Source organism: Passer domesticus, chromosome 35 (assembly GCF_036417665.1).
Source record: "Passer domesticus isolate bPasDom1 chromosome 35, bPasDom1.hap1, whole genome shotgun sequence".
Lineage (NCBI taxonomy): Eukaryota > Metazoa > Chordata > Aves > Passeriformes > Passeridae > Passer > Passer domesticus.
Window position 1 is genome coordinate 984699 of NC_087508.1, and position 17859 is coordinate 1002557.

General features: G+C 59.5%; 1 protein-coding gene and 2 pseudogenes across 1 annotated transcript; all 3 read left to right on the forward strand.

The window, feature by feature from the left end:
• Window positions 1-1617: 1617 nt before the first annotated feature.
• Window positions 1618-4427, forward strand: LOC135288777 (zinc finger protein 239-like; annotated as a pseudogene).
• Window positions 4428-7799: 3372 nt separating this feature from the next.
• On the forward strand, window positions 7800-10871 carry LOC135288775 (zinc finger protein 501-like; annotated as a pseudogene).
• Window positions 10872-13595: 2724 nt separating this feature from the next.
• On the forward strand, window positions 13596-17177 carry LOC135288780 (zinc finger protein 239-like). Its single transcript, XM_064402174.1, has 2 exons — window positions 13596-15101; window positions 15697-17177. Exons 1-2 carry the CDS (start codon window positions 15080-15082, stop codon window positions 16701-16703), a joined length of 1029 nt encoding a protein of 342 aa, XP_064258244.1. The 5' UTR covers window positions 13596-15079; the 3' UTR covers window positions 16704-17177.
• Window positions 17178-17859: the final 682 nt, after the last annotated feature.

A 17859-nucleotide genomic window follows, 5' to 3' on the forward strand; every position in this document is an offset into this window, starting at 1 on the left:
CTCCCAGTAGGAGCCTGGTCACTTCCCCTCACTCTCTGCCGGATCCCACTTGCTCCCAGTATCATTCCAGTTGCTCCCAGTATAATCCTGGTCACTTCCCCTCAGTGCCTGGATGATCCCAGTTGCTCCCAGTGAGAAAAGGGTCATTTCCCCTCACTCTCTGCAGCATCCCAGTTGCTTCCAGTATGAGCCCAGTCACTCCCAGTCGTTCCCTATGATGATGCAATTTGCCCCCAGCACGGTGGCAGTTGCTCCCAGTTCCTCCCACTTTCATCCAGTGTGTTCCCAGTTCTCCCAGTTGCCCCTAGCATACTCCTCCTCATTACCAGTGTGGTCCCAGTATAATGCCAGTTGCTTCCAGTCTCTCCCAGTATGGTCCCAGCTGCCTCCAGCACGGTTCCAGTTGCTTCTGAGATCAACCCAGTCAGTCCCAGTATGATGCCATTTGCTCCCAGTCAGGCCCAGTATGGGGGATGATGTGCAGGGTCTCCTCCCAGTCACTCCCAGATACTCCCAGGCTTAGTCCAGTCACTCCCAGTAGGATCCAAATATGGCCCCAGTTGCTCCCAGTTGCTGCCAGAATAAACCAGTTTTTCTCTGCATGGTTCCAGTTGCTCTCTTTCAGCCTCACCTTCATTCCAGTCACTCCCAGTATCTCCCAGTGTACCCCAGTTCCCTCCAGCACCTCCCCAGTTCCTTCCAGCATGATCCCATTTGCTGCCAACCACTCCAGGTCAGCCTCAGTGATTCGCACTCACGGCCACTACGATCCCAGTCACCTCCAGCACGATCCCAGTAGAAGCCCCGATGTTTCCAATCCCCCCCAGCATGCAGCCAGTCTCTCCCAGTAGCTCCCAGTGTTATCCCTGTTACTCACAGCTACTCCCAGTCACCCTCAGCACAATCCCAGTTGCTCTCAGGAGCACCCAGCATGATCCCAGTTGTTCAGAGCTGCTGCAGTCACCTTCAGCAGCATCCCAGTCACTCCCAGTATATCCCATTTGCCCCTAACATGGTCTGAACTGCCCCCTGCAGGCTCCTACTCAGTCCCAGCATGATCCCAGTGTAATCCCAGTATGATCCCAGTGTCCATGAGTGCGGTCAGTCTGCCCTGCGATGGCAGAATGATCCCAGTGCGATGTCAGCACCAACCCAGTACAGCCCCAGTCAGTCCCAGAGCGATCCCAGTGGAGCCCAGTCCCTGGCAGTGCTGCCAGCGCTGGGATCCCGCAGCCCTCTGAGCGTTCCCCGCTCCCGGCTGTGCCGAGAGGAGCCCCAAGGGCTGGCAGTGCCCAGGCAGGCTCCCCAGCAAGGCCCAGTTTGGATGGGGGGCCCCCAGTTGTCGCAGTTTGCCTCTCCTTTGGCCCGGGCCGGCTTCCCCCCTTCTCCGCAGCGGCCGGGAGCAGCCGAGAGCCCCGCGCTGCCCGTGCCGAGCTGTGCCGGCTCCAGCCCCGCTCCTGCCGCGGGCTGCGAGGGCTCCGGGAACGGGGCAGCGAGGGGGTCGCTGCTGCTGCGGGAGGAGGAGGAGGGAGCCAAGGGCAGGGATGAAGGAGGAGGACGGAGAGGCGGGCACAGGGAGGAGGATGAGGCGGGGGGATGGCAGAGGAGGAGCGGGAGGAAGAGGAAGAGGAGGGCCAAAGGCGGGTCCAGGCTGAGCAGGAGGAAGCACGCGGCCGAGCCCTCCGTGCATTCGCAGCCCCCACCTGTGGGATCATCGCCCCCCATGGCGCAGGTGAGCGGGGAGGGGGAGCTCGGCCCAGATATCCCGGGGGTCCCTGGGCTGGGGTGGGTTTTTTTGGGGGGATGTTTGGAGAATGAAGAAGTGCGAGGCTGAGCGGAAAAGGCCCCTCGGGGGGACATCGGGGGGTGGCGGTGGCGGCTGGCGGCAGAGGCAGCCTGGAGGAGCAGAGCCCTGTGTCCCCCAGGAGCCCAAAGCGGGGAGCCCAGAGAGGGGGGAGCGCCGCCATGGGCGGGAGCCTGCAGAGGCTGGAGAGGGGCAGGGGGGACTCCTTGGAGCCCCTGCAGCCCGGAGCAGAGCATGAGGGGAGAAGGGAGCCCAGAAGGGAGCCCGAAAAGCCCCGGCAGCCCTGAATGGGCAGAGCGAAGAGGGGGCAGCTTTTGGCATTGCTGGCACTGCCAGCAGCCTGGGGAGGGCGGGCACCGAGGACAAGGGGGACCCCAATGCCAGCGTGACCCCAGCAGCTGGGCCAGGGGGAACCCCAACAGCAGAGGGGAGGGAGCAGGGACGGGGAATTCCTGAGAGGCTTTTTAGGGCTGAACCTTGGTGTTTGGGAGGTTTTTCTGGAGCCCAGATCCCAGGTGAGTTCTGGGGATGGACTCGGGCAGAGGGACCTTCAATCTCAATGTGCTCATCCCTTGTTCTCCCCAAACCAGGATCTCCCATTCCCAACCCCTGGGAGGCTGTGAGGAAGAGGAGGATGGCCCTGGACATGCAGGCGGGTGAGGAGGAAATCAGTGCCTCTGGGGAATCCTTATAATCAGAGGGGAAAGCACCAAAAGAGAAGCCTCAGAGAGAGTAGAATTGTGATTTCAGCTGTGCCGCAGCCGTAAGATTGGTCAGCAGAAATATTCTATAAAAAGTAGCCAGTAAGGGGAAATAGAACAATGGTGAGTGTATTAACGCTCATCGAGAATAACTCCCTAACCTGCAGAAAAGTATATCTAGCAAGATATTAGGAAGTTTGAAGGTTCATTATGGAGCTCTGTGTATTGTGTTTTAAGGTTTACAAGTAGGTATTGTATTTCTAATAAGCATTGTTTGAACTGGAGGTCCGTGTGCTTATAGTGCTTGGATAGAACTGCTGTCAGTGTGCTTTTGCTTTCTGTGATTGGGCAAAACACTTTAAAGTAAATTTTAACATTACATTTTTGTCTGCTGCCTGTGATGGGAGCTGCTGGCATCTGCCCGTTGTCATGACCATTAATGAGACTGATGCTGGAAAATAAAAGGGCAGCACAGCCTGGGGGCATCTCCTTGGCCTTGCCTGTGGCCCGGAGGCAAATGCCATCCTGTCCTTGTCCTTCCTCCCCCAGAGCAGGAGCTGAGCATGGAGAGCAGGGAGGACAAATCCCCGCGGCAGAAGCTGGTGGCAGAGGCCGTTTTGAGCGGCTCCACGGCGCAGGAAGCCAACGGGGAGGAAAAGCCCCGGAGATGCCGCACGAGGAGGGGCTGCAAACGCAGCTGGCGGGGATCTGAGGGGGAAAGAGCCAGCCTGGGCCGGGAAGGCGGCCGCAGATGGAGCCAGAGCTCGCAGCTGGTGGTCCGTGAGCAGCTCCGTGATGGGGAGAAGCCCCACACGTGCGAGGACTGTGGGAAGAGCTTCAGGTGGAGATCCGGCCTCATCCTGCACCAGAGGAGCCACACTGGGGAGAGACCCCACGAGTGTGGGGAGTGTGGGAAGAGCTTCAGAGACAGCTCCAGCCGCATTAAGCACCAAAGGGTACATAGTGAGGAACGGCCCTACGAGTGTGGGGAGTGTGGAAGGAGCTTCAGAGACAGCTCCAGCCTCATCAGGCACCAAAGGGTCCATAGTGGGGAACGGCCCTACGAGTGTGGGGAGTGTGGAAGGAGCTTCAGGTGGAGCTCCTACCTGATCGTGCACCTAAGGATCCACACTGGGGAACGGCCTTATGAGTGTGGGGAGTGTGGGAAGAGCTTCAGTGATGGCTGCAGCCTGATCAGGCACCAGAAAATCCACACTGGGGAGAGACCCTACGAGTGTTCCAAGTGTGAGAAGAGGTTTCAGACCAGCTCCCATCTCCTGCAGCACTATCGCATTCACACAGAGGAGAGGCCCTTCCACTGCCCTGACTGCGGGAAGGGATTCAAGCAGAACTCCAACCTTGTCAAGCACCAGCGCATCCACACTGGGGAGAGGCCCTACGAGTGTGGGGAGTGTGGGAAGAGCTTCTCTTACAGATCCACCTTGACCCAACACCAACGGAGGCACCGGTGAGGGAAGCCCTGCGAGTGCCCCGAGTGCGGGAAGAGCTTCGTGCGCTGCTCCAGCTCCATCCCCCACTGCAGGACCCACGCTGGGCACAGCCCTGCTGACCCACATTCCCTGTGATCCCTGCTGGGAGCACACCTGGCTGCTCCACTCTTTGGTTTGGCCTTAATGTTTTTTTCTCTTCTCAATCTTTGCAGTCCAAAAGCCAAGTGGGATGGGTCTGTTACTTCAGAAAAACTCAGTCCCATGAGAACAACTCAATTGTTGAATTAAGGCTCAATAGCAGCAGAGATTTGCTTCTTCCCACCTCAAACAACTCAATCCCACAACAAAGTCACTCGACTCCAAAGCCACCAGGGTGACGTGGGGTTAGGATGACACTGGGACAAGTGGGATCCCAATTTAGTGCGGAGGGACAGGGATTGCGTGGGGCTGGGGGTGTGAGATGTATTTGTTAGCAAAAAAACCCCTCAGACTTACTGCTTTCTCTCCCGTCCATGCTCAGTCCCGTGCAGTTCTGTTTGCAGAGTGCCGCCTCCCAGAGTGTCCCCTCACAGTTGCCGCCCTTGGCCTGAGCCCGCCCCTTTCCCCTCACGGTTCGGCCCTTTCCTTGCCCCCTTTCCCCTCACGGTTCCGCCCTTTCCTCGCCCCCTTTCCCCTCACGGTTCCGCCCTTTCCTCGCCCCCTTTCCCCTCACGGTTCCGCCCTTTCCTCGCCCCCTTTCCCCTCACGGTTCCGCCCTTTCCTCGCCCCCTTTCCCCTCACGGTTCGGCCCTTTCCTTGCCCCCTTTCCCCTCACGGTTCCGCCCTTTCCTTGCCCCCTTTCCCCTCACGGTTCCGCCCTTTCCTTGCCCCCTTTCCCCTCACGGTTCCGCCCTTTCCTTGCCCCCTTTCCCCTCACGGTTCCGCCCTTTCCTTGCCCCCTTTCCCCTCACGGTTCCGCCCTTTCCTTGCCCCCTTTCCCCTCACGGTTCCGCCCTTTCCTTGCCCCCTTTCCCCTCACGGTTCCGCCCTTTCCTTGCCCCCTTTCCCCTCACGGTTCCGCCCTTTCCTTGCCCCCTTTCCCCTCACGGTTCCGCCCTTTCCTTGCCCCCTTTCCCCTCACGGTTCCGCCCTTTCCTTGCCCCCTTTCCCCTCACGGTTCCGCCCTTTCCTTGCCCCCTTTCCCCTCACGGTTCCCGCCCTTTCCTTGCCCCCTTTCCCCTCACGGTTCCCGCCCTTTCCTCGCCCCCTTTCCCCTCACGGTTCCGCCCTTTCCTCGCCCCCTTTCCCCTCACGGTTCGGCCTTCGGGAACGGGGCAGGAGGAGGAGGAGGGAGGGAGGAAGAGGCCGAGCAGCAGCAGCAGCAGCAGCAGCAGAAGAGCAGAGGGAGAATCTCGTGGCCCTGGCGCTCCCTGAAGCCGCCGCAGCCCCGGGAGCATCGCCCCCCATCCCGCAGGTGCCCGGGGAGGGGGAGCTCGGCCCAAAGATCCCGGGGGGTCCCTGGCTTTGGGGTTTTTTGGGGGGATGTTTGCAGCTGGCAGGGCTCCCAAGCCCAGCCGCAGATGGCCCTCGGGGGGACATCGGGGGGTCCCCGGGAGGTGTTTTTGGGGGGTCCCGGGGCCGGCAGTGGCTGCTCCCAGTATCAGCCCAGTCACTCCCAGTTTGAGCCCATTGGTCCCTGTGCTATTCCCTTGCCCTCTGAACAGAGAGAAGCTGTGAATCGAGCAGGGAAGACAGACAACATAATTCTTATCTCGCCTGTGGTGCTGCAGTAGAATGCACTGTGGAGGTGGTTTCTCCAGAGCGAGGATGTTTTGTTGCCTTGGCCTGGCAGGGCCAAGAAGGTGTGTGTGTGTCGGGCTGTCACGAGACAGTCCCGAGAGAGTCAGGAGATGAGCGCAGCTCTGTGCCCTTGTGAGCGAGGCTGAGGGCAAGGCAGATTCAGTTTGGATGCAACAAGTACAGTACAGAATAACAAAGTCATTATTTAGCCTTCTGCTGCTGGAGTCAGATGCATCATTCTCTCCCCTCCATCGGGGCTCGCCCGTGCATTGATAGGTGCCCCCGTGTGCTTCCAGTTTCCTCAGCACTCCCAGTATGAGCCCAGTTGGTGCCCCCGTGTGCTTCCAGTTTCCTCAGCACTCCCAGTATGAGCCCAGTTGGTCCCCCCGTGTGCTTCCAGTTTCCTCAGCACTCCCAGTATGAGCCCAGTTGGTGCCCCCGTGTGCTTCCAGTTTCCTCAGCACTCCCAGTATGAGCCCAGTTGGTCCCCCCGTGTGCTTCCCGTTTCCTCAGCACTCCCAGTATGAGACCACTCACTCCCAGTAGGAGCCTGGTCACTTCCCCTCACTCTCTGCAGGATCCCAGTTGCTTCCAGTATGAGCCCAGTCACTCCCAGTCGTTCCCTATGATGATGCAATTTGCCCCCAGCACGGTGGCAGTTGCTGCCAGTTCCTCCCACTTTCATCCAGTGTGTTCCCAGTACTCCCAGTTGACCCTAGCATAGTCCTCCTCATTACCAGTGTGGTCCCAGTATAATGCCACTTGCTTCCAGTCTCTCCCAGTATGGTCCCAGCTGCCTCCAGCACGGTTCCAGTTGCTTCCTAGATGAACCCAGTCAGTCCCAGTATGATGCCATTTGCTCCCAGTCAGGCCCAGTATGGGGGATGATGTGCAGGATGTGTTCCCAGTCACTCCCAGATACTCCCAGTATTAGTCCAGTCACTCCCAGTAGGATCCAAATATGGCCCCAGTTGCTCCCAGTTGCTGCCAGAATAAACCAGTTTTTCTCTGCATGGTTCCAGTTGCTCTCTTTCAGCCTCACCTTCATTGCAGTCACTCCCAGTATATCCCAGTGTACCCCAGTTCCCTCCAGCACCTCCCCAGTTCCTTCCAGCATGATCCCATTTGCTGCCAACCACTCCAGGTCAGCCTCAGTGATTCGCACTCACGGCCAGTACGATCCCAGTCACCTCCAGCACGATCCCAGTAGAAGCCCCGATGTTTCCAATCCCCCCCAGCATGCAGCCAGTCTCTCCCAGTAGCTCCCAGCGTTATCCCTGTTACTCACATCTACTCCCAGTGATCCTCAGCACAATCCCAGTTGCTCCCAGTAGCACCGAGCATGTACCCAGTTTGTCAGAGCTGCTGCAGTCACCTTCAGCACCATCCCAGTCACTCCCAGTATATCCCATTTGCCCCTAACATGGTCTGAACTGCCCCCTGCAGGCTCCTACTCAGTCCCAGCATGATCACAGTGTAATCCCAGTATGATCCCAGTGTCCATGAGTGCGGTCAGTCTGCCCTGCGATGGCAGAATGATCCCAGTGCGATGTCAGCACCAACCCAGTACAGCCCCAGTCAGTCCCAGAGCGATCCCAGTGGAGCCCAGTCCCTGGCAGTGCTGCCAGCGCTGGGATCCCGCAGCCCTCTGAGCGTTCCCCGCTCCCGGCTGTGCCGAGAGGAGCCCCAAGGGCTGGCAGTGGCCAGGCAGGCTCCCCAGCAAGGCCCAGTTTGGATGGGGGGCCCCCAGTTGTCGCAGTTTGCCTCTCCTTTTGCCCGGGCCGGCTTCCCCCCTTCTCCGCAGCGGCCGGGAGCAGCCGAGAGCCCCGCGCTGCCCGTGCCGAGCTGTGCCGGCTCCAGCCCCGCTCCTGCCGCGGGCTGCGAGGGCTCCGGGAACGGGGCAGCGAGGGGGTCGCTGCTGCTGCGGGAGGAGGAGGAGGGAGCCAAGGGCAGGGATGAAGGAGGAGGACGGAGAGGCGGGCACAGGGAGGAGGAGGAGGAGGAGGAGGAGGCGGGGGGATGGCAGAGGAGGAGCGGGAGGAAGAGGAAGAGGAGGGCCAAAGGCGGGTCCAGGCTGAGCAGGAGGAAGCACGCGGCCGAGCCCTCCGTGCATTCGCAGCCCCCACCTGTGGGATCATCGCCCCCATGGCGCAGGTGAGCGGGGAGGGGGAGCTCGGCCCAGATATCCCGGGGGTCCCTGGGCTGGGGTGGGTTTTTTTGGGGGGATGTTTGGAGAATGAAGAAGTGCGAGGCTGAGCGGAAAAGGCCCCTCGGGGGGACATCGGGGGGTGGCGCTGGCGGCTGGCGGCAGAGGCAGCCTGGAGGAGCAGAGCCCTGTGTCCCCCAGGAGCCCAAAGCGGGGAGCCCAGAGAGGGGGGAGCGCCGCCATGGGCGGGAGCCTGCAGAGGCTGGAGAGGGGCAGGGGGGACTCCTTGGAGCCCCTGCAGCCCGGAGCAGAGCATGAGGGGAGAAGGGAGCCCAGAAGGGAGCCCGAAAAGCCCCGGCAGCCCTGAATGGGCAGAGCGAAGAGGGGGCAGCTTTTGGCATTGCTGGCACTGCCAGCAGCCTGGGGAGGGCGGGCACCGAGGACAAGGGGGACCCCAATGCCAGCGTGACCCCAGCAGCTGGGCCAGGGGGAACCCCAACAGCAGAGGGGAGGGAGCAGGGACGGGGAATTCCTGGGAGGCTTTTTAGGGCTGAACCTCGGTGTTTGGGAGGTTTTTCTGGAGCCCAGATCCCAGGTGAGTTCTGGAGATGGACTCGGGCAGAGGGACCTTCAATCGCAACGTGCTCATCCCTTGTTCTCCCCAAACCAGGATCTCCCATTCCCAACCCCCGGGAGGCTGTGAGGAAGAGGAGGATGGCCCTGGACATGCAGGCGGGTGAGGAGGAAATCAGTGCCTCTGGGGAATCCTTATAATCAGAGGGGAAAGCACCAAAAGAGAAGCCTCAGAGACAGTAGAATTGTGATTTCAGCTGTGCAGCAGCCGTATGATTGGTCAGCAGAAATATTATATAAAAAGTAGCCAGTAAGGGGAAATAGAACAATGGTGAGTGTATTAACGCTCATCGAGAATAATTCCCTAATCTGCAGAAAAGTATAACTAGCAAGATATTAGGAAGTTTGAAGCTTCATTATGGAGCTCTGTGTATTGTGTTTTAAGGTTTACAAGTAGGTATTGTATTTGAAATAAGCATTGTTTGAAATGGAGGTACGTGTGCTTATAGTGCCTGGATAGAACTGCTGTCAGTGTGCTTTTGCTTTCTGTGATTGGGCAAAACACTTTAAAGTAAATTTTAACTTTACATTCTTTGTCTGCTGCCTGTGATGGGAGCTGCTGGCATCTGCCCGTTGTCATGACCATTAATGAGACTGATGCTGGAAAATAAAAGGGCAGCACAGCCTGGGGGCATCTCCTTGGCCTTGGCTGTGGCCCGGAGGCAAATGCCATCCTGTCCTTGTCCTTCCTCCCCCAGAGCAGGAGCTGAGCATGGAGAGCAGGGAGGACAAATCCCCGCGGCAGAAGCTGGTGGCAGAGGCCGTTTTGAGCGGCTCCACGGCGCAGGAAGCCAACGGGGAGGAAAAGCCCCGGAGATGCCGCACGAGGAGGGGCTGCAAACGCAGCTGGCGGGGATCTGAGGGGGAAAGAGCCAGCCTGGGCCGGGAAGGCGGCCGCAGATGGAGCCAGAGCTCGCAGCTGGTGGTCCGTGAGCAGCTCCGTGATGGGGAGAAGCCCCACACGTGCGAGGAGTGTGGGAAGGGCTTCAGGAGGAGATCCGACCTGATCCTGCACAAGAGGAGCCACACTGGGGAGAGACCCCACGAGTGTGGGGAGTGTGGGAAGAGCTTCAGCCTGATCTCCAACCTGATGAAACACCAGAAAATTCACAGTGGGGAGAGGCCCTATGAGTGTGGGAAATGTGGGAAGAGCTTCAGAAGCAGCTCCCACCTGATCAGCCACCAAAGGATCCACACTGGGGAGAAACCCTACGAGTGTGGGGAGTGTGGGAAGAGCTTCAGACAGAGCTCTGACCTGAGCAACCACCTGAGGATCCACACTGGGGAGAGGCCCTACGATTGTTCCAAGTGTGGGAAGAGGTTTCAGAGCAGCTCCAATCTCCTCCAGCACTATCAGACTCACACAGAGGAGAGGCCATTCCTCTGCCCTGACTGCGGGAAGGGATTCAGCCGGAACTGCAACCTGGTCAGGCACCGGCGCATCCACACTGGGGAGAGGCCCTACGAGTGTGATAAATGCAGGAAGAGGTTTCAGACCTGCTCCCATCTCCTCTGGCACTATCGCATTCACACAGAGGAGAGGCCCTTCAGCTGCCCCGACTGCGGGAAGGGATTCAAGCACAACTCCCACCTCGTCACCCACCAGCGCATCCACACTGGGGAGAGGCCCTACGAGTGTGATAAATGCAGGAAGAGGTTTCAGACCAGCTCCAGTCTCCTCCTGCACTATCGCATTCACACAGAGGAGAGGCCCTTCAGGTGCCCCGACTGCGGGAAGGGATTCAGGTACAACTCCACCCTCGTCGCCCACCGGCGCATCCACACTGGGGAGAGGCCCTACGAGTGTGGGGAGTGTGGGAAGAGCTTCTCCCGCAGCTGTACCTTGACCCGACACCAACGGAGGCACCGGTGAGGGAAGCCCTGCGAGTGCCCCGAGTGCGGGAAGAGCTTCGTGCGCTGCTCCAGCTCCATCCCCCACTGCAGGACCCACGCTGGGCACAGCCCTGCTGACCCACATTCCCTGTGATCCATGATGGGAGCACACCTGGCTGCTCATCCTTTTGGTTTGGCCTTAATGTTTTTTTCTCTTCTCAATCTTTGCAGTCCAAAAGCCAAGTGGGATGGGTCTGTTACTTCAGAAAAACTCAGTCCCACTGAAAACAACTCAATTGTTGAATTAAGGCTCAATAGCAGCAGAGATTTGATTCTTCCTACCTCAAACAACTCAATCCCACAACAAAGTCACTCGACTCCAAAGACACCAGGGTGACATGGGGTTGGGATGACACTGGGACAAGTGGGATCCCAATTTAGTGCGGAGGGACAGGGATTGCGTGGGGCTAGGGGTGTGAGATGTATTTGGTAGCAAATAAAACTCTCAGACTTACTGCTTTCTCTCCCGTCCATGCTCAGTCCCGTGCAGTTCTGTTTGCAGAGTGCCGCCTCCCAGAGTGTCCCCTCACAGTTGCCGCCCTTGGCCTGAGCCCGCCCCTTTCCCCTCACGGTTCGGCCCTTTCCTTGCCCCCTTTCCCCTCACGGTTCCGCCCTTTCCTTGCCCCCTTTCCCCTCACGGTTCCGCCCTTTCCTTGCCCCCTTTCCCCTCACGGTTCCGCCCTTTCCTTGCCCCCTTTCCCCTCACGGTTCCGCCCTTTCCTTGCCCCCTTTCCCCTCACGGTTCGGCCTTCGGGAACGGGGCAGGAGGAGGAGGAGGGAGGGAGGAAGAGGCCGAGCAGCAGCAGCAGCAGCAGCAGCAGCAGAAGAGCAGAGGGAGAATCTCGTGGCCCTGGCGCTCCCTGAAGCCGCCGCAGCCCCGGGAGCATCGCCCCCCATCCCGCAGGTGCCCGGGGAGGGGGAGCTCGGCCCAAAGATCCCGGGGGGTCCCTGGCTTTGGGGTTTTTTGGGGGGATGTTTGCAGCTGGCAGGGCTCCCAAGCCCAGCCGCAGATGGCCCTCGGGGGGACATCGGGGGGTCCCCGGGAGGTGTTTTTGGGGGGTCCCGGGGCCGGCAGTGGCTGCCCCAGTATCAGCCCAGTCACTCCCAGTATGAGCCCCGTTGCTCTCAGGAAGATCCTGTGCACTTCCCCTCACTCTCTGCAGCATCCATGTTGCTCCCAGTATGAGGCCAGGCACTCCCATGTGAGCCTGGTCACTTCTCCTCCCTTCCTCCATGAACCCAGTTGCTCCCAGAAGGGGCCAGTCCCTCCCAGTCCCCCCTGATGATTATCCAGATTTCTCCCAGCACAGTCCCAGTAGCTGCCATTATCATCCAGGGTGTTCCCAGTTCTCCCAGTTGCCCCTAGCATAGTCCTGATCACTCCCACGATGATCCCAGTGTCTCCCAGCCGGACCCGACTCATTCCCACTTGCCTCCAGCGTGTTCCCGGTTCCCCCAGCACATTCCCAGTGGCTCCCAGTCTGGTCCCAGTCACCACCCATGTGGTCTCAGACCCTCCCAGTATATCCCAGTTGCCCTGAACACTCGGGCACTCATTGCCAGGCACTCCCAGTTACCTCAGCGTGGTTCACTTGCCCCCAGATTTCTCCCAGTTGCTCCCAGTTCCTCTCATTATGTCCCCACTTGGCCCCAGCATGGGCCTGGCAGCTCCCAGTAAGCCCCAGTCAGGGTCCAATCACACCCACTGTAATCCCAGTATGGTTGGAGCCACTCCCAGTATGATCCCAGTCACCTGCACTCTAATCCCAGTTGCTGCCAGACACTCCCAGTGCCCCCAGTGTGATCCCAGGTGCTCCCTGTCCATGCCAGCATGACCCCAGTAGCCTCCAGTATGATCCCAGGGACTCCCTGCCTCTCCCAGTTTATCCCAGTTGCTTCCAGCTTGTTCCCAGTCACTCCCACTTCTTCCCAGTTGCTTTCAGCACCATTCCAGTTGCTCCCAGTCAATCCCAGCCTGTTTCCAGTCACCCTCAGAGTGATCCCAGTCGCTCCCAGTATGGGTCCAGCTGTTCCCGGCGTGCTTCCATCACTCCACTATGGTTACACACACTCCCAGTATGGTCCCAGTTGAACCCAGTTGCCCATGCTCCAGTCCCAGCCACTCCCCAGATGATCCCAGTCCCTCCCAGCAGGATCCCACTCACTCCCAGTTGCCCCCAGTGTGGTCCCAGTTCTCCCCAGCACAGGCCCTGTTGTTCCCAGTGTGGCTCCAGTCCCCCCAGTATGGTCACAGACACTCCCAGTATATCCCAGTTGCTCCCAGCATGTCTGTAGTCAGGCACTGCCAGTGGCCCCAGGAAGGTGTCAGTTATCCCAGCATGATCCCCCAGTCCTGCCCAGTATATCCCAGTTGCCTCCAGCATGCATCCACTCCTTCCCAGTTCCTCCAGTTTGCTTGCAGCAGCAAACTGGCCCCAGTTTCTCCCGGGGGCTCCCAGCAGCCAAAGTGTGATCCCAGTCGCTCCCTTTCAACCCCAGCACGATCCCAGTAAGCCCCAGTTGGACCCATGTCACATGCCAGCCCTCCCAGTGTGGTCCCAGTATAATGCCACTTGCTTCCAGTCTCTCCCAGTATGGTCCCAGCTGCCTCCAGCACGGTTCCAGTTGCTTCTGAGATCAACCCAGTCAGTCCCAGTATGATGCCATTTGCTCCCAGTCAGGCCCAGTATGGGGGATGATGTGCAGGGTCTCCTCCCAGTCACTCCCAGATACTCCCAGGCTTAGTCCAGTCACTCCCAGTAGGATCCAAATATGGCCCCAGTTGCTCCCAGTTGCTGCCACAATAAACCAGTTTTTCTCTGCATGGTTCCAGTTGCTCTCTTTCAGCCTCACCTTCACTCCAGTCACTCCCAGTATCTCCCAGTGTACCCCAGTTCCCTCCAGCACCTCCCCAGTTCCTTCCAGCATGATCCCATTTGCTGCCAACCACTCCAGGTCAGCCTCAGTGATTCGCACTCACGGCCAGTACGATCCCAGTCACTTCCAGCACGATCCCAGTAGAAGCCCCGATGTTTCCAATCCCCCCCAGCATGCAGCCAGTCACTCCCAGTTGCTCCCAGCGTTATCCCTGTTACTCACAGCTACTCCCAGTCACCCTCAGCACAATCCCAGTTGCTCCCGGTACCACCCAGCATGATCCCAGTTTGTCAGAGCTGCTGCAGTCATCTTCAGCACCATCCCAGTCACTCCCAGTATATCCCATTTGCCCCTAACATGGTCTGAACTGCCCCCAGCAGGCTCCTACTCAGTCCCAGCATGATCACAGTGTAATCCCAGTATGATCCCAGTGTCCATGAGTGCGGTCAGTCTGCCCTGCGATGGCAGAATGATCCCAGTGCGATGTCAGCACCAACCCAGTACAGCCCCAGTCAGTCGCAGAGCGATCCCAGTGGAGCCCAGTCCCTGGCAGTGCTGCCAGCGCTGGGATCCCGCAGCCCTCTGAGCGTTCCCCGCTCCCGGCTGTGCCGAGAGGAGCCCCAAGGGCTGGCAGTGGCCAGGCAGGCTCCCCAGCAAGGCCCAGTTTGGATGGGGGGCCCCCAGTTGTCGCAGTTTGCCTCTCCTTTTGCCCGGGCCGGCTTCCCCCCTTCTCCGCAGCGGCCGGGAGCAGCCGAGAGCCCCGCGCTGCCCGTGCCGAGCTGTGCCGGCTCCAGCCCCGCTCCTGCCGCGGGCTGCGAGGGCTCCGGGAACGGGGCAGCGAGGGGGTCGCTGCTGCTGCGGGAGGAGGAGGAGGGAGCCAAGGGCAGGGATGAAGGAGGAGGACGGAGAGGCGGGCACAGGGACGAGGAGGAGGAGGAGGAGGAGGCGGGGGGATGGCAGAGGAGGAGCGGGAGGAAGAGGAAGAGGAGGGCCAAAGGCGGGTCCAGGCTGAGCAGGAGGAAGCACGCGGCCGAGCCCTCCGTGCATTCGCAGCCCCCACCTGTGGGATCATCGCCCCCCATGGCGCAGGTGAGCGGGGAGGGGGAGCTCGGCCCAGATATCCCGGGGGTCCCTGGGCTGGGGTGGGTTTTTTTGGGGGGATGTTTGGAGAATGAAGAAGTGCGAGGCTGAGCGGAAAAGGCCCCTCGGGGGGACATCGGGGGGTGGCGGTGGCGGCTGGCGGCAGAGGCAGCCTGGAGGAGCAGAGCCCTGTGTCCCCCAGGAGCCCAAAGCGGGGAGCCCAGAGAGGGGGGAGCGCCGCCATGGGCGGGAGCCTGCAGAGGCTGGAGAGGGGCAGGGGGGACTCCTTGGAGCCCCTGCAGCCCGGAGCAGAGCATGAGGGGAGAAGGGAGCCCAGAAGGGAGCCCGAAAAGCCCCGGCAGCCCTGAATGGGCAGAGCGAAGAGGGGGCAGCTTTTGGCATTGCTGGCACTGCCAGCAGCCTGGGGAGGGCGGGCACCGAGGACAAGGGGGACCCCAATGCCAGCGTGACCCCAGCAGCTGGGCCAGGGGGAACCCCAACAGCAGAGGGGAGGGAGCAGGGACGGGGAATTCCTGGGAGGCTTTTTAGGGCTGAACCTCGGTGTTTGGGAGGTTTTTCTGGAGCCCAGATCCCAGGTGAGTTCTGGGGATGGACTCGGGCAGAGGGACCTTCAATCTCAACGTGCTCATCCCTTGTTCTCCCCAAACCAGGATCTCCCATTCCCAACCCCTGGGAGGCTGTGAGGAAGAGGAGGATGTCCCTGGACATGCAGGCGGGTGAGGAGGAAATCAGTGCCTCTGGGGAATCCTTATAATCAGAGGGGAAAGCACCAAAAGAGAAGCCTCAGAGACAGTAGAATTGGTTTTTCAGCTGTGCCGCAGCCTTAAGATTGGTCAGCAGAAATATTCTATAAAACGTAGCCAGTAAGGGGAAATAGAACAATGGTGAGTGTATTAACGCTCATCGAGAATAACTCCCTAACCTGCAGAAAAGCATAACTAGCAAGATATTAGGAAGTTTGAAGCTTCATTATGGAGCTCTGTGTATTGTGTTTTAAGGTTTACAAGTAGGTATTGTATTTCTAATAAGCATTGTTTGAAATGGAGGTACGTGTGCTTATAGTGCTTGGATAGAACTGCTGTCAGGGTGCTTTTGCTTTCTGTGATTGGGCAAAACACTTTAAAGTAAATTTTAACTTTACATTCTTTGTCTGCTGCCTGTGATGGGAGCTGCTGGCATCTGCCCGTTGTCATGACCATTAATGAGACTGATGCTGGAAAATAAAAGGGCAGCACAGCCTGGGGGCATCTCCTTGGCCTTGGCTGTGGCCCGGAGGCAAATGCCATCCTGTCCTTGTCCTTCCTCCCCCAGAGCAGGAGCTGAGCATGGAGAGCAGGGAGGACAAATCCCCGCGGCAGAAGCTGGTGGCAGAGGCCGTTTTGAGCGGCTCCACGGCGCAGGAAGCCAACGGGGAGGAAAAGCCCCGGAGATGCCGCACGAGGAGGGGCTGCAAACGCAGCTGGCGGGGATCTGAGGGGGAAAGAGCCAGCCTGGGCCGGGAAGGCGGCCGCAGATGGAGCCAGAGCTCGCAGCTGGTGGTCCGTGAGCAGCTCCGTGATGGGGAGAAGCCCCACACGTGCGAGGAGTGTGGGAAGAGCTTCAGGTGGAGATCCAGCCTGATCCTGCACAAGAGGAGCCACACTGGGGAGAGACCCTACGAGTGTGGGGAGTGTGGAAGGAGCTTCAGCGAGAGGTCCAGCCTGATCAGTCATCAGAGGATCCACACTGGGGAGAGACCCTACGAGTGTGGGGAGTGTGGGAAGAACTTCAGACAGAGCTCCAACCTGATCAGCCACCAGAGGATCCACACTGGGGAGAGACCCTACGAGTGTGGGGAGTGTGGGAAGAGCTTCAGCCTGAGCTCTGACCTGAGCAACCACCTGAGGATCCACACTGGGGAGAGGCCCTACGAGTGTTCCAAGTGTGGGAAGAGGTTTCAGACCAGCTCCAGTCTCTTCCGGCACTATCAGACTCACACAGAGGAGAGGCCATTCCTCTGCCCTGACTGCGGGAAGGGATTCAGGCAGAACTGTACCCTGATCACCCACCAGCGCATCCACACTGGGGAGAGGCCCTACGAGTGTGATAAATGCAGGAAGAGGTTTCAGACCAGCTCCAGTCTCCTCCTGCACTATCGCACTCACACAGAGGAGAGGCCCTTCAGGTGCCCCGACTGCGGGAAGGGATTCAAGCACAACTCCACCCTCGTCACCCACCGGCGCATCCACACTGGGGAGAGGCCCTACGAGTGTGGGGAGTGTGGGAAGAGCTTCTCCTGCAGCTCTCACTTGACCCGACACCAACGGAGGCACCGGTGAGGGAAGCCCTGCGAGTGCCCCGAGTGCGGGAAGAGCTTCGTGCGCTGCTCCAGCTCCATCCCCCACTGCAGGACCCACGCTGGGCACAGCCCTGCTGACCCACATTCCCTGTGATCCATGATGGGAGCACACCTGTCTGCTCCACTTTTTGGTTTGGCCTTAATGTTTTTCTCTCTTCTCAATCTTTGCAGTCCAAAAGCCAAGTGGGATGGGTCTGTTACTTCAGAACAACTCAGTCCCACTGAAAACAACTCAATTGTTGAATTAAGGCTCAATAGCAGCAGAGATTTGCTTCTTCCCACCTCAAACAACTCAATCCCACAACAAAGTCACTCGACTCCAAAGCCACCAGGGTGACATGGGGTTAGAATAACACTGGGACAAGTGGGATCCCAATTTAGTGCGGAGGGACGGGGATTGCGTGGGGCTGGGTGTGTGGGATGTATTTGATAGCAAATAAAACTCTCAGACTTACTGCTTTCTCTCCCGTCCATGCTCAGTCCCGTGCAGTTCTGTTTGCAGAGTGCCGCCTCCCAGAGTGTCCCCTCACAGTTGCCGCCCTTGGCCTGAGCCCGCCCCTTTTCCCTCACGGTTCCGCCCTTTCCTTGCCCCCTTTCCCCTCACGGTTCCGCCCTTTCCTTGCCCCCTTCCCCTCACGGTTCCGCCCTTTCCTTGCCCCCTTCCCCTCACGGTTCCGCCCTTTCCTTGCCCCCTTTCCCCTCACGGTTCCGCCCTTTCCTTGCCCCCTTCCCCTCACGGTTCCGCCCTTTCCTTGCCCCCTTTCCCCTCACGGTTCGGCCCTTTCCTTGCCCCCTTTCCCCTCACGGTTCCGCCCTTTCCTTGCCCCCTTTCCCCTCACGGTTCCGCCCTTTCCTTGCCCCCTTTCCCCTCACGGTTCCGCCCTTTCCTTGCCCCCTTTCCCCTCACGGTTCGGCCTTCGGGAACGGGGCAGGAGGAGGAGGAGGGAGGGAGGAAGAGGCCGAGCAGCAGCAGCAGCAGCAGCAGCAGCAGAAGAGCAGAGGGAGAATCTCGTGGCCCTGGCGCTCCCTGAAGCCGCCGCAGCCCCGGGAGCATCGCCCCCCATCCCGCAGGTGCCCGGGGAGGGGGAGCTCGGCCCAAAGATCCCGGGGGGTCCCTGGCTTTGGGGTTTTTTGGG